The sequence below is a fragment of the Prinia subflava genome, chromosome 2 (assembly GCF_021018805.1).
Source record: "Prinia subflava isolate CZ2003 ecotype Zambia chromosome 2, Cam_Psub_1.2, whole genome shotgun sequence".
Lineage (NCBI taxonomy): Eukaryota > Metazoa > Chordata > Aves > Passeriformes > Cisticolidae > Prinia > Prinia subflava.
Window position 1 is genome coordinate 40745503 of NC_086248.1, and position 16015 is coordinate 40761517.

At 42.5% G+C, this 16015-nt stretch overlaps 1 protein-coding gene across 2 annotated transcripts; it reads right to left on the reverse strand.

Annotated features, from left to right (window-relative positions):
* Positions 1 to 6032: 6032 nt before the first annotated feature.
* Positions 6033 to 13877, reverse strand: COQ3 (coenzyme Q3, methyltransferase). Of its 2 annotated transcripts, XM_063389703.1 has the most exons (7): positions 13737 to 13877; positions 12733 to 12856; positions 12216 to 12368; positions 11956 to 12055; positions 10169 to 10411; positions 8813 to 8972; positions 6033 to 7417 (listed from the first exon to the last, which is right to left on the reverse strand). In XM_063389703.1, exons 1-7 carry the CDS (start codon positions 13819 to 13821, stop codon positions 7200 to 7202), a joined length of 1083 nt encoding a protein of 360 aa, XP_063245773.1. In that variant the 5' UTR covers positions 13822 to 13877; the 3' UTR covers positions 6033 to 7199. The 2 variants fall into 2 exon arrangements, with proteins under 2 accessions (XP_063245773.1, XP_063245772.1); XM_063389702.1 differs by lacking the exon at positions 13737 to 13877 and having other exon boundaries at positions 12733 to 12974.
* Positions 13878 to 16015: the final 2138 nt, after the last annotated feature.

Consider the following 16015-nt stretch of genomic DNA (forward strand, 5'->3'; position numbering starts at 1 on the left):
TTTCTTTTACGGGAAAATAAAAAAAAAAAAAAAAGGACTTTGCATGAAACCTGCTTTCTGCAGGTGGAAGTACTCAGGCTGGTAGCTGAGTATAGCTGACTGCTACTCAGCTGACAGACCTAGAGTCTTTCACAATTCTTTAGTTGTTTTTAATTTTATTATTCCATTTTACAAGATTTTTGGACAACTGACAACCCTTACAATGTCTTGGGGGCAGTTACATGATTTATAGTCAGGTCTTTCATATAAAACTTTCTCAATAGAAGAATAGTGTTGGGAATCTGCTACAGATTGCTTGCCATAGCCTGTACAGTAGTTCCCAGTCTTTGCCCATTTATAAGTTCTCTGTGATTTACAGCATCCTCAGAAGAAGTAAGATTTACAGTACATACTGCTGTGACCTCTCATCTCAATTGACATCTCCGTTCATATTTAACTAATAACAGAGATGGATGAAGTTTTTTGCAGATTTTCTTACACAGATTTCCTTTCCTTACCATATTTACTTTTTTCAAGAGATCTACATGGTCTTCAGATTTTACCATGCTAAGTAAGAATTGTTGGTTTTTTGTGGGAAAATAAGTTGCTTCAATGCATCTGATTGGATTAGATTTGCTTGTAACTAGCCTAAGGTGGTAATAGAGGTAAAAGCACTGGCTGCTGCAGACACTGCAAAATGGAGCAATGTACCATTGGGGAAAACAAACCCTGCCAATCCAGGGCACTAGGGCCACAAAAGGGGAAGAGGAGATCATTCCGACATGACACACGTTTCTGCAAATAAACTCTCAGCCAAAAGCAATGTGAGGGAAATGAGAAGGGATGAGAAAAGGAAGGAGGAGAGACCTTTCCAGAAGATATATTCCCAAGGCCAAGGCTGTGCTTTCATCTCCCAAGAGCTCTGGAAATAAAGACAGACGGGAGACAGTGGCAGAGCCAATGCCCTGCAGTCTGCATCCTCCAAGAAGGTGAACTGTTGAGCACTGTAGAAGGTAGGAGGATTTTAGTTTATTATAAATTTGGTTCTGGAAAAAAGTGCTTGTTAAGTAATCCTGTAGACAGAAGCTTTTTTCTTATCCACAGGTAAGATTCAATAAGGGAGAGATGCTGCACAACACACATGGAAATGCTGTCTGCGTAGACAAGCCAGGTAAAGTTTCTTTCATTACCTGCCATGAAGTTTTTCAGTCTATGTAGCTTCCTCCCTTAGTTATCCTTTCAAGGGACATCATCTCATCTGACAATACCTTCAGAGACTTAGGTGTCTTTGTCTGAGACTCATGCTTCCTCTGGAGAAGGCAAAAACAAGGTTTCTGCAGAGTTCTTCATCTTCAGCTATAGCAGTGTGACCCAAATCTCATCCTACACACACATATTTCTTCTTAGCAGACACCTTTGGTCGGCAGTTTTGGCAGGACTTTTCTTGTTATGGTGTACCAAGAAATGCTGTTCTGGTGATTCTAAATTCAAGGGGTCATTTTCCCTGGATAAGGAATAGGAACAGAGGCCTGTTTGCAGGACAGAGGTCTCTGGACAAGTCCATGATCAGAGAACCACCTCAGTATTCCAAAGCTTTGTGCTCTTTAGAGGTTAGATGGTCTTGCTGTGAGGATTGGGAGGGCAGAGAGGATGGTAATGAATACATACTTCTCTTTGACATCAAAAGTCAATCTGATTAGTGCTTTGTTTAGAAAGAACAACATAGGAATTTACTTGTTTTTAACATCCCTGAGTGTGGGAGAGACACAGAGCTCAGTGTTCCTGCAGCAGTGGCAGGCACTGGGTGGCTGTGGATGTGCCCATCAAGGTCAGGACCTCCTCAGGTACAGCTGGGGACCAAGGCAGAGAGCACCCTGAAGGTAGCCAGGTCCTGTCAGTTTTGTAAAGCATAACTTGGAGGTGGCTCAAGGAAGGCAAGGTGCTGAGCTGCCACTTCTGCAACAGCTCGAAGGCAAAGCTGGAAATTAAACCCGGTGTTTCAGTGCTGGGGCTGTGCTGCATCACAGGGCATTTGAGGTAAATCTGCTAATTTGCATTTGAGCTGGATACATCCTTCTGAGGTATCCTTTATTGTATGTTTGGTTACTTTATTTGGTGTCTGCAGATTGTATGTGCATATTCTAACTCAGGAAAATAAACACTGTATCATTTTCCCTATCTTCAACTATTGTAAGTTTTTATAATGCAAGTACCATACAAGGCAATGTTAGCAATTCAATCTCTAAGTTATTTTGGGATTGTTTTTTGGGTTTGTTTGTTTGGGTTTTTTTTAACATACCTCATGAGAATGCAACAGAGATTTCAGATTTATTAATGGAACATTAATGGTCTTTACAATGCTTTCAGGAAGAAAAAATATTATATCTTTTTAGAACAAGTGAATATTGATCATATTGCTGGAGTGACTCCATGGGGGAATACAAGCACAATAAAATGGAGATCAAAGTATATATATCCTGAATCCCTTATGCACTGGGAGGTGGTTGTGCAATTAATGCTTGTGTAAGTCAAGACAGACCAGGTGATTTTACAGTCTAGGTGAAATCCCAGTCCTTCTAGCTAGAATATAACATGACATATTGCTTCAGTGGAAACAATGTCAATAAAAATAAGGTTTACTGTCGGCACAAGCTTTAGGTGATTAGAATTTTGTCCTATAACCTGGAGAACATAATGAATGAGAGATCTGTCTGCAACTCATGATTAGTAAGTCACCACCTTTCCTTCTAGGATCTCAGCAAGGGTGTAGGCATTTGGAGTGAGGCATTGGAGGTTAATGTGCAAAAAGCAAATGGGAGGCTGCAAACACCTGAATTTTCATGCTTTCAGTCTGACAAGGAGCCACTCTCCCAACCATCAGTAGTTCCTCTTCAACAGCACCAGACTGCCAGACTGTAGAACCAGACTGCCCTCTGTACCTCTACTTCACATTTCTCCTCTCCATCAGAATCATACTTCCAGCCATTGCTCGTACTCCTTCTATTTCTGGTTTTCCAATGCTTTCCCCCATTTCAGGTACTCCTGGGCACCTCTCAAACCCCTTCAAATACATTATCAGCACCCATGTAATTCATGTTCTGTCTCACTTTTTCTCCTCCAGTCTGCTTCATCAGGCTGTCTAATTACAGACACTGAGTCTTCCTACTTCTGAACTTCTAGACTGCATGGAATTATTCCTTTCAAGCATTTTTTAAAGTGTATGGAAAATAAGTTTGTTTGTTGCCTTTTTTTTAATTAAAGCTGAGATTTCAACATAGTGAAAAACTTCAGAAGCCATTTTCAGAAAAACCTCCAGCAAGATATTCATTATTCTTAGCTCACAGCCACTGCACAATTCCTTTCCCACTCCTTTCTCTCTCTTTTTTCCATCCCTGAGGAACCTGACACAGGGCATTAGTGGAAATGTAAGGAAAGAAATTGGCAAGTCCTGCAAAAATGACCATGAAATGTCACTGGACCACAAAGGAACAATAGGCAATAAGATAGTATAATGGGAACCATGGAAAATTCAAGCTGTATTTTTATTTAAAAAGGAGATTAAATGCAGATCTCCTCTGAGGCCCTCATACTACTTCAGTTGGGCTTCAGCACAATTAATATTTCAATTATTATCTGAATGTGCTGTTCCACAAGACAGGCTGAGCCAACCGGAAAGCCTACTGCCCCTCCAGGAGCTGTTCTGTCCCATCTTGTCCCTGCCCATTTATTCCCAGTGATTACCTCCCAAATGGCACTAGTCCTCCACAGTGGGAAAATTCAGCTCCCTGAACAGCACAACCACCAGCAGCATCCCAGGGAAACATAATCAAAAAAGGAAGGAAGGAAAAAATATTTACACCTCAGACAAGAATCAGTGTGAGCAAAGAGCTGGGATGGGACCATGTGGAGCAATGTGGGAGAGATGAAACAACACAAGAAGCCAAACCACAGCTGAACAGCCAGAGACCACCCAGAACACCATTGTTTGCTCTGCTGGGTTGTTTTTTTTTTTTAGGATCAGCTTCTTACTCTGATTTGTTTTGTTGCAGGAATAAATGGCTACTAACAGGAGAGTCAAGGATATACAACTAAAAATAAACACAGAGGCTGAAAAAGACCAAGGCCCAAATAGTTTTTTCCCTGTCTCAAGGCAAGAATCACCTCTTGCCACACTCCTACTCCTGGGTGCATGCCTGCTGCAATAACATTGCTTTTTTCCTGCCACCACTGTTCCTGTAAGCATTGAAGCTATGGCTCCATACACATGAACAAGTTGCAAAATGAAAGACAAAAGATTTGCAAATTTGTTTGAATTCTGTCCGTTCCAATAGCATCTATGAAATTTCTGCAGCAGCTGGGCAAAGAGAAGTGTGAAAACATCATTGGTTTTCCATGCACAGATTTTATGAAAAAAGTTTCTGGAGCACAAGTGCATAGTACATATTCACTGCACAGTACTGAATTTGATTACACTGTGCCAGTTGCACATTTATGAAGAAGGTAGGGATGTAAAACACCAAAACCAGTTCACAAGTGTACGATATTTTTGTACTGTTTCTTATCTCATTAAAATAATTTTTACCACAGTCTATCATTTCTGCATTAAAATAAGGTTATTTTAAACAGGGGGATGAAATATAGCCAGAATAGTTATGATAATCCCCAGAAGAAGAAAACTGAGGGTTAAGGACTGGGGATGGAGCATATCAGGACATCTGGAGACATACTGAAGGTGCAAGGAGTTGTTCAAGCAGTACTAACTCATTTGTCCACACTGCTCTCAAAATTCTCCCAGACTGACAGGGTTCCAATAGAGATGTGGGAGCAGAAGATTAGGTGCTTGTGGTAAGGTTTTTGTCAAAACCAGAGGTATCCATGGATAACCAGGTCCATGTGCTTGTTGTTTACATTAGGTACAGGATCCCTCTTGAGAGCTTGGACAGAGAACCCAGGCAGCATCAAAGTCCTGTGTCCTACGTGCAATAGAAATAACAGGGAAAAAAGCAAAACAAAACACCCTTTTCCTAGGTGCCTCACAGTTTAATGAAAAACTACAAGGAAGTAACCAGTAATTCACTTTAGAGTTGGACTTAATCCTTGTGTGTCCCTCTCAACTCAAATATTCTGTGAATCTATGAAGTGATAAGAAACAGAAGGGATGAGAAAGCCAGGATAACAGCTAGTCACACAAACATCTGGACTTAGGGCTCTTAAATAAACCAAAATCAACTCTTTCTATGCCAGTTTTATAATATTATTTTTATTTCACTTGACATGTCTCAAAACAAGTCAGTGGAGGCGGGAATGCCTCTTAGGGGATGTTTCTTGTTGGCTACCTCAGGAATCTGTCCAGGTCTCAGTGCTTTTCAGAGCTGCTGGCAAGATTTGAAACAAGAGTCATACAGTTGTAGGAACTTAGACTGATGTTGGTAATTTGGTTAGGGGAACTCACTGGAGCCACATGGTTTAACATGCCTGAACACAGTTAGGGGCAAAGGGTTATCTCTTTTGACTCCACATTTTCTTCCAGCATCACTCCTTTCCTAAATGCTGTGCACTACACTGTATGCATGACCAAGGGAGCAGAGACTCCTTTGCAGAAGAAAGGCAGACAGGAAATGACGTATTCCTCCTGTGGACAGCATTAGTGAAACCATCAACGAAATGTTGCAGCCAGCTCCACTGCCATGCTCCAGAAACAATGTTTACCACAAAACTTCATGTGAACTGAGAAACTCAACATGTAGTCATAGCTGTAGAGATAATCTCAGATCACTTATCTAAGAGAAAATTAAGGGGTGACAACCCAGAACTGCAGCTGATAGAGGTACTTAAGTATAAAAATGAGAATGTTAAGACATCACTGGTCAGGTTCTAAGGTTAAACCACTTCAACTGATCAGCCTTTGGAACAATTTATTTACTGGCATTGTGGCTTCTCCATCACTGAACTCTTAACATGATGATGAATCCTCTTCAAAGCCAAGCTATAGCCCACAGAAATATTACGAAGCAGAACTTATTCATGCTTATGGAAGCAATCACACCAGATACTACTTCTTAATCTTTATTAGCTATGACTTGCTATTATTTCCATTATAAATTAACTATATTCTTCTGGGCATCATCAAATCCATCAGGAAACTCAGATATGAAGGCAACATGCAGATACAGCAAAGCAGGAAGAATGCAAATGTGTAAAAAACTTTGTTAGCTCACCACACCTCTACAGTAGGAGAAATGCACAAGCAACTAAAACAGGGAGGAAAGAGGGGAAAAAAGGAAAAAAGTTTCATTTTCATCCCTGCAAACAAAACCAAGACACCTTTCTAGCTGTGTACAAGCTGAAAGAAAAAGGAGAGAGAAGGAAAGAGATGTAGTCATAGACACACACGACACTTTATTTAGAAAGTTCTGTTTCATTGTACATGACTTTTCCTTACCCAGGCTCTAGAACATTAAGAACAAATAGGTATGGCACCTCAGTTACAGGACAGACTGCTGATGTGTCATTCTTCTAGCATGGAGCTCTGGTTGCTTAGTAAAATTTTACCTGCAGCTTCTCTTTATTTGGGCAGAAAGTTGAATAGTAGGCACAGATACAAATATCTTTATGGTGAAGAGGCTTTGACAGCTGAGGCACTCTTGTCTCAGAGACTCTTCCATTCCAGTTACCTCACGTCAGCTGCAGAAACAGCAGGACTCAACAGTAGAGGTTTGCTATTTTACTGCCCCTCAGGGAGAAAGGCGTATTACAGAAAAAAGTGTTTGTAGATCTTAAGTATTTCGTATATTTTTATGAAGTTGAGTAGCTTAAATACTTAAGGCATTTTATTTGTTGTGCAGCGTTGTGGTTTTTAACTCACTCTACATCTATGCCATTATTCTATGGAGATCTGAGTCCCAGCAGGACTGAAAACACACCACATAATAAAGCTTCTTCCAAGTTACCAACAGAATAATTTGCATTTCCCTGTCCAACAATTTGAAACTACACTCTCGTGAAAATACTTATTTTTTAAAAGCTTTGCTCATTTCAATCTTAAAAGATTCCTGAGATAGTGGTCACTTGATTGTTTTTTGAGACTGCCCTAAATATTTGGCCAAAAATAGGGCAAGTATTATTGATGCAAACAGTAAGCTTGTTGTTAGCAAAGGTTTTATTGTGTCCATCCGAGTAAAAGCTCCTTTTCTGTCCTGGTGACAGTCCATCACCCCAGGTCAGACAGTGGCATGTGGGACAGTGCCAGCAGTGCCAGCTGTGGCTGGGCGCTGCTGGGTGTCTGTCTGTGGCGGGGTGTCCGTGGCGTGTGGCTGTGCCCCAGCCCCAGCCCTCACTGCGTGCACCGCGTAGTTCAGGCTCGTGCTCCCCGTCCAGCTCCAGGAGCCCGAGAGCGGGTTATACAACATCCCATGCACGGTCTTCACTGAAAAGCCATCTAGGAAAGGAAAGAAAGCCATATAAAGCAATGGATGGTCTTAAATATTGTAAGCTCTTTAGAACAGCAAGTCTGAGACACGCCTCTTCCTCTGGGCTGGGGAGGAAGCCGGCCTTTGTCAGACAACCCCACACACAGTGTCACTGGCATCGCTGGTGACAGCAGGTCCTGCTCCTGGCAGTGGCTGCAACAGCCCCGCGCCAGGCCATGCACCACCAGCAGCCACAGGGCTCTGCTGAAAACCCCAGCCTCACACCTCCTCATCTGGCAACTAGTGATGTTTTCTGTAGGGGGAGACATGCTTCAGATTGACATCACACAATCCAAAATCAAAATCTGAGCACATCATGGCAAGGATTCTTCAGGTTCCTTTAGGAATGGAAAAATGTAAGAAAAAGGCACATGAATGCTATCAAGGACTCGGTGCAAACAAAGACTGATTTATTACTCCCTGAGCAGCATTCAGTTCACTGCATGGATCTGCTGTGTCCCAGCAGGATACAGGATGGGAGGCAGAAAACAAACACCCTATCAAAACAAGTAACTCCACTGCTTCTCCTTTCAAAGGAAGAACTGAAAGAACCACCAGTATATGAATCAGTATTAATCATATTCCTGATGGCATCACTGCAAAGTGCCAGGAAAAGACCTTGCCAAGAGAATAGCTCCACTTGTACTTCAGTTTCTTTGCAGTGAACTACAGCAAAGTGAAATATTTGGTGAGAGGGTTTTAAAACATCTGTTGTGAAGGAGGGCAATGGGCAGAAGTCTTCCCAGCTCGGTGCTTTGTCTATTCTAAAAGTAATCAGACCAGAGTAATTTAATTAGAAATAATTAAAATCAGTGCCACAGTTTCTCAAGAACTGACTAATAAATCTGTGGTAGGTTTCATCTTCCCATTTTGGAAGAAATCTTTTAGTAACATAACATGAATAGAGAAGATGGAGCAGCAAACCAAAAATAAAAACGCCTCCTCCCAAAGGAGAGGTGACAAACAATGCAGTGGCAGCAGTGCAGCCCCAGAGTGCCAACACAGTTATTCCCTCAGACCTGACCTAGGGCTTATGAGCCACTTCAGAGCATATATTCTGTCACCAGAACACAATGGAAAACACTGGAATTTTTTTTAGGCTATTAAACAGAGGGCAGCTGCAACAGTGATTTTGTTCAAGTAATCACTGCATTCTTAGGATTCCATTTGATTTATTTTATGCAAAATCCAGTAAGCAGCAGTGTCTTTAAACCAGGAATAATACTCTTAATATATGACTGTGAACTCAAGCAAGAAAAGCTGTGTATTGTTGCTAGCACTCACCCCACCTACTGTATCCCTTTGCCATTTCTACAGGACCATTTGGGTATCTGGGCATTCCCAGCATCTGACCTGAAACTTACTTGATTCCAGGAGGCGCTCCAGCTCTTCGGGGGGAACAAATTTCTCCCATTCATGTGTTCCTTCTGGTACAATCCCCATTATTTTTTCTGCAACCACAATTCCCAGGACATAGGACAATTGTGTTTTATTGATTGTCGTAATGAATAGAGAGCCTTCAGGCTAATTAAAATATTAAAATATTCAATTAGAAGAATATTTCAGTTTTTTTAAATTGTACATTTAATCACATTAAGACAAATAATTTGTCCATATCAAAGTCCACACAATGCAAGAGTAAGAAGGAATTTCACCCCAGGATAGATATTTATAACATAACAAGAAAGAATATAATGTTCTAACAGTATGTCTCAGGAATCTTCAAAGAATCAACATAGTCAGGTCTTGGGTGGCCTAAAAACTATTCCCTAGCCCAAAGAACACCTAGAAAAGTCACTTATAATATTTCCTGCCCACGAAATGGATAAATAAAAGGTATTAAAGCATATACAATATCTATTGTTACAAAACCCAAAAAAAACCCAAAACCCCAATGAAGCAAAAAATCAAAATAAAACCACAAGCTGCTTTTTTAATGGAAACCAAAGTAAAATGTGAAATGCTTCCTTAATTTTTGAGACTGATGAATGCCATGCCAAGCTTGTTTTAATAATTAAATGGCCAAAGAAACAAAGCCAGAAACAAATTCTAAGTCCTTAAAGGCCTATTTGTTAGATATAAAGGATAATTTCTTTGTCCCTAGCAGGCTAAAAATTAGTGCATTCCACTGAAATAATTTACATTTCTTCTGATGACCAGAAAGATAAAGAGATTAAAGAAAAGCTCCCACTTGTGTGCTGAGCCTACCATCCTTCTTTGCAAATGAACTAGTATCAAGATGAATAACCACCTGCTTATCTCCAAAGCTTAACTAGGAACCTTTAAAAGCAATCCAGGATCTAATCTGATGTGATGCTAGTGCTGGAATAAAATCTTGTGTCAGAAACATCATTAGAGAGTTCCCATGCTGCCTGAGCCACAGCTGTCCATCAACAGCAGCACTGCCACATCTTCTCTCACCCGAGTGATATCAGATGCACCCAGATTTCTTAAGGTCCTGATGCCATGCAAACGTGCAATGCTAGGTAATGCCTTAACACTTTTTTGAGGCTGAGTTGGGGAAATTAATTTTAAATAACTGTGGTTACTGAATTTGGGAAGACGTATTTACATCATGGAGAAGAATGGAAGGCACTTCTCGAACATGCTTCTGACTTAGTGGAGAAATGTGTGCTGATGTGTTTTCACACTCCTTCTAAAAAGCCACAATAATAAAAGAGAATAAATATTCCCAGTAATGAAAGCAAAAACTCTCTTACCTTTAACACCTGAGAGCAACACTTGATAAACGTTTCAAGGTCAGCCACATGCTCCACTACTTCAGAAGCTACAATTACATCAAAGGTTTCCATAGACTCTTCCACAATCTCCTCCAGTGAACTGGACTTGTACTGTATTCTCTTGGCCAGGACTGGATCAAATGACTTGTGCCGATCTGCTGTTCTAATGTTGTCCTCCACAGGATCAATTCCAGTAACTGAAGCTCCCAGTCTACCTAAAGGCTAATAAAATGAAAACAATTTACTGAAAGGTTTCTGGAACTTTGCAATGTGCATACACGAGACAGAAAGCATCAACACAAGACAAACAACAGTAAAAGACGAGCTCTGATCCGGCAGTTTTAATTAAATGTTTATTAAAGCAAAAACACCCTTAGATTTGGGAACAGTGGTGTTAATTTTCTTAGAAAATTATATACTGGACTATACACACATCTAAATTTTCTTTTAGAATAATTTGTTTTCAATCCATGTTGTTAACCAAATAAAGATTTCTTCCACTACTACTCTCTGATAGAGGAAAAACAAAGGGGGAAAATCAACACAGTAATTAAAGGGGGGAAAACAATGCTGTATTTAATTACTGTCATTACTTTCTTCAACATCCACCTGTAAGGGCAAATCCTCATATCTTTTTAATGGTTACTTAATATATGATTATCTCTGTGACTTTCTCACTGCTGAGAACTAAACACTGATGTTTACTAGGATAGCATCAGCCTTGGCTGTCACTCAGGCTTCTCCAGTGTCTTCTTACTCCAAGGTTAACACCTTAGTCATCACCTCTTCTGAAACTGAAACAGGCTGCAGAACATGACCACATGTATGATATTCCAGCCTGAAAGTCACCAGTTGTTCAGCCTGAGAAGGTGATGCAGCACACTGGTTTTGCCAGCACTGTTGGAGAGACCCCTCTCACAAGACTACAAGATTTTGCTCAAAATAGGAGAAAAACAAAGAAAGAAAACATGAGAGAGATTCAGGTCCCTTTTTAACACCTCACTACATATCCTGTTGAAGTTCCCAGAGTAAGTCAGCCAGATCTGTAACCCTAAATTCACAAACCACCCCTGGTCTATTGATGGGGCACAGCACTGTTCAGAGCCTGTGTGGACAGTGTTCCACCACAAACAGTAACTCCTCAGTCCCAAGCTGGTGCAGACTTCTCTGGAAGCCACTGTACCATCAGCCCCTGTACCACAGCAATCTCTACTGACACAGGAGAGGTATGATTTGGGTGCTTGATGTTAATCCATGCATTTCCCAAGAGATCATATCAAAGATGAGAATCCCCACCCCCATGTAAAACACTAAAGATAGCAATTCAAATAAATGAATGTATAAGAACAACTTTATAACAAAAATTACTTCTTTGGTAACAAGGATGTCATTATTCCAAGTATTCTTGCCTAGACTCATAAAGTAAAAAGAAGAAAGAAAGAAATATTCAAAGACTTTTTCATCATTCTTCCCCTCTCCTTTACTTTACAGTGCTTGAAATCTTATTTTCCTGATTTAGAATCTCAGAATTTTGGAATTTTTCATTACCAACTCCCTCATTCTCTGTAAACCACCACCACTACGCTAACCAAATACTCTGTGGGTTTTTTTGTAAGAGTGCACTGCACTCTACTCAGTAACTAACACATCATGGAAGAGAAAAGGTCCTCCCTGGAGGACTAGAAATTAAGCAGTGTAATTATTACAACTATTCAAATACTTTGCACACCTTTTAACAAGAAAACACAGAGCACACTGTTTCTTACTTCACTCAGCAGTCCTCCTCCACAGCCCACGTCAAGAATCTTGATTCCAGAAAGTGGATTTCCCATATGATAATTACTACTCATGCTCAACAGAGTATCTCTGAAAGAAAAGGGATGTGATTAAGGTCAAACCCACAAGGTGCTTTAGTACATGCAATATGTAGTTATCTTAAGTACTGGTAATTGGCTTTTTTTATAATATTTTCTGAGGTTGTGCAGAAATAGTACATATTAAAAAAAATCTGTTTTCAAAACTATACCTAATAAATGGCACTCTAATATCATTCATAGAATGAAGGGCTGCATATTCTCCTTCCTCATCCCACCACTTATGTGCAAGGAGCTGGAATTTTTTCATTTCCTTTGAATCCACTGACGAGTGTGAAGTGCTAAAAGGTCTCTTCACAGTGAACCTAAATAATGAAAGCTGAATGTCATTAAGCCAATACTAATATTTCATGTCAGCTGAAATATGGGAAAAACAAATACTGCATCGGAAAATGCAAAAAGGCGAAACTCGTGTTTCTTTAGAGATTCAAGTTACACTTGTTTAGTAGCATACAGATATTATACACTGTATGGGTAACATATCTTCCCAAACAGATGGCTGCATGCCTGTAATTTTTCAGTTGGCAATTAGTAAAACAAGAATAGGCCACATCAAACATTCAAACATGTGATATATAAAAACGGCTCCACGTGACACTGTCTCAAAATAAATTGGTACAGAAAAGGGTAGCCCTTCTCACACCGGGTTATTTTAGATACAATACTTACATGTTGCTTTTCATTTCAGTCAGAGAGACAGGCAAGGTACTACTGAATTTCAGTTGTCTTTTCCTGTTGTAGTCCTGAAGGATACCTCTCAGACCCGTCTGGAAAGACAGATCAGCGTGGTCATCTGCATAGATAAAAGGCAATGAAATGGAAAACATCAGCTTTACAAGAAGCCAAAGGCAAAACTTGTAGTTGTAAGAGTGCTGCTCTAGCACAGTATTAACCATGCAAATCTTTGCACATTTGTTCACTACTGTACTTAGGGAGTTGGGGATTAAATAAAAGAATGTATGCTAGTTCACCACCCTTGTACTCCTCAAATTATGTACAATGGCATGTTCAGAGACTGAATGGAAAAGAGCTTTTTATGCAACTGAAATGTTAGTGTGAATTTCCCCAGAATGTTTACCCTGACCGTGAGCTGTGCACACACACGTGCACACACACACACTCAGCAGTGCTGGGTTCATTATGTGTTGGAATGAGACACACATAGCTGCACACTCATTTTGCATTGTACGAACCGGTGAGGAAACCTCAGCAAAAACCCCTCACGGAGGGTGCACAGACAGGCCAGGGACACTGTCCTGCATTGTCCTCCCCTCCTGCTTAGCCGACGCAGGGCTCTCCCTAGCACGGCGAACACTCGCTCACATCCAGCTGCTGCCTGGTCACCAGCAGCCCCCGAATCACAGCAGCGCCTCACTGTACCCAGAGTAAACCACCCCCTGAAGATGATTTTTTTGCCGCAGTGAGCGATGGAGCGCTCTCGACACCTCTGGAGTGCAAAGGAGGCGGCACGGGAACGCCACCTTCCCGACGGGCCGCCGCTGCTCTGGCGCTGACAGGCCGGGGTGCCGTGGGACGCGGCCGGACACACGCCCGGGGCCGCCGCCGGCGGGAGGTCTGCGGGGCCCGGCTGTGAGGGGGCCAGCAAAGCGAGGCCCCGTTACCCGCGCCGGGGCCCTCCCGCCCGCTCCCTGCGCCCGCCCAGGTCCGCTCACCGCCCGCAGCCCCCGGCAGCGCGGCCGCCGCCCGCCGGCGCCGCAGGGCGCGGGTGAGCGCTCGGGCCGCCCCGCCGCCCCACATGGCCGCGGCCGCCGCTGTCGCCCCGCCCCGGTCCGCGGCCGGCGGCGCCGGCTGCCTCGCCGGGCGGGCTCCGGAAAGGTTCCGCCCGACGCTGGGAGCGGTGCGAATGTCAGCCCCTGCGGTGGCACTTGTCCCAGGGCTTCCCTGGAGCAGCTCTGCTTAGATGTGTGCCCCCTCATTCCCGTGTGTTGGAAAAGACCCGCAGGCAGAGGCTCGTTCCGATGACACAGCGACGAGTGTCCGCAGTCCCTTTCGTTACCGAGAAACGCACCGGGCCTGCAGGGCACGGCACGAAGTACCGGAGTCCTCGCCTCGGGGCAGGCCCAGGAGGGGCGCGATCCCAGCAGCCGGCCCTGCGGCCCGCAGCAGAACCCCTGGGCTCCAGCACGGCTGGGCCGCGGCAGGCTCCTCACGGGAACCATCCAGGCCGGCAGGCCGCTGCCTCTCTGAGGCTGCCGGGTCACGGCTTGCAGATGGAGTCCAGGCTGTGGCCCAGAAGGAGAAGGCTGCCTTCCCTGCCCCCTCGCAGGCACTGCGAACTGAGGCTCAGGTGAGCGGCCCTGGCAGTTCCGGGCCGACACACACAAATGGACAAGAATTAAGCCAGGTTTTTTAATGATTAGTTTTCTGACACTTTATTGAGCTGCAGGTCCAACAAGAACGCCCAGTGAAAACCAAAGCTGTCTGGAAGGCAGCAGTGCAGAGCGTGGCAAAGGTGAGCCGTGAAAGCTTACAGCGCTCCTGTGCCAGCCAGGCAGGTGATCACAGGCTGGGCTCCCTGCCTGGCTGTGCAGATGCTGGCATCCGCAGGCAGGAGGCACGGTCTGCAGAAAGCCAAGGGCAGGAGCATTCTCCGGGCTGCAGCAAATTTGGAGTAGTATAACCAGTCCTGGCTTGACTTCCCTCTAGGGCCAGACTGCTTTATGAACTGACCTTGCTTGGTACCATAACCCTCGCTGCTTGAAATCTGCCGGTTTACAGGTCTTCTCTAAATACAGTATAATTCATGTAGTAGTTAAAGTTTGGATTATTTTCTTTTTAAAACTAAATAAGGACTGCTGAAAGGGCTCAAAAAAGCTTCTCTTGACAGCAATTAAATATACGGCAACCCTGCTTAGTATGTACCTGCCTCACTTTTCTACTCGCCTGCTTTCTATCCAACAACGCTCATGGTGCACTGGAGTTACGAGTCATTAATGACACCTCAGAGCTACTGAATAAAACAGAGCTCCAACAAATCCTTGATGCTAGGATAGTCTCCTTAAGAGACAAAACTAAGCCTTCCTTCAAAGCATGCATCCACATATTATTCAACTTTATTCATTCAGCAAAGCAAATGCAAAATCTGAGCGAGAGAGCCAAACCTTATGTTGCCATTGCTTTTATATTTGTGATTTTAAAAATTGGTTACAAGCAAGTAAATACATGCACACTGGCAATGTATTCTACTTAACAGGACAAGCTTGTTTGAAACTGGAAGCAGTTATTCCATGAGACAGTGCCTCAAGTACAGAACAGTTTTAGTTACTGTGCCGTATTTCAAAGCACATGTAGTTGCTCAATCTTTTAAGTCAGAATATTTACTCAACTACTCTTATTTGGCCTATCCATGGCTACAGCTAATTCTTGTTCCAACACAATGTAGCAGGCATCTTGGGGTACATATGGACATTGGTTGTATTCACCTTCAGAACAATTTGCATGGAAATCATGGTCCATTTGATTCCACAACATCCCTTATTTATTAAAAAAGTTTTCAAGGGAAATGCCTCCAAAAAAAGTCATGTTGCTGCACAACATTCAAAATCCTATGTACTGCTTTCCTGTAGTGCACTGAAATGTTTTTGCAGCATTCATTTTAAAATGATACATTCCCATTTTTGTATGTATTTGCACATTTTAGGATCACTTCAGATGCATGGAATTAAAAAGAGCGGTTGTTATTTTAGCCTTTTCTGTTGAAAGATATTCGTAAGGGGAGTTTCCAAAGCCCAAAGAAGGTTAATGTATGTGATGCTGACAAGAGTACCGACGTATTTAATTACTGAGGAATGAGTAGGCCATTATAGTAAGATTTCTGAAACAGTTAAATACAGAGATCGTATGCTCCTTTTATTGGCATACAGTCACTACCCATAGAAGTGCATTTGTGTCAAAAAATAATTTTCATATTTACAGGAAGTGACAGAATTCC

What these genes read in the sequence shown, in the direction of transcription:
- COQ3 (XM_063389702.1), bottom strand. Translation starts at nt 12,959, where the DNA reads ATGGTTAATACTGTGCTAGAGCAGCACTCTTACAACTACAAGTTTTGC. An exon ending in ACTGAAATGAAAAGCAACAT is followed by an intron (nt 12,369 to 12,732) that starts GTAAGTATTGTA and finishes TTCATTATTTAG; the next exon opens with GTTCACTGTGAAGAGACCTT. An exon ending in GGAGCGCCTCCTGGAATCAA is followed by an intron (nt 7,418 to 8,812) that starts GTAAGTTTCAGG and finishes TTCCTTTCCTAG; the next exon opens with ATGGCTTTTCAGTGAAGACC.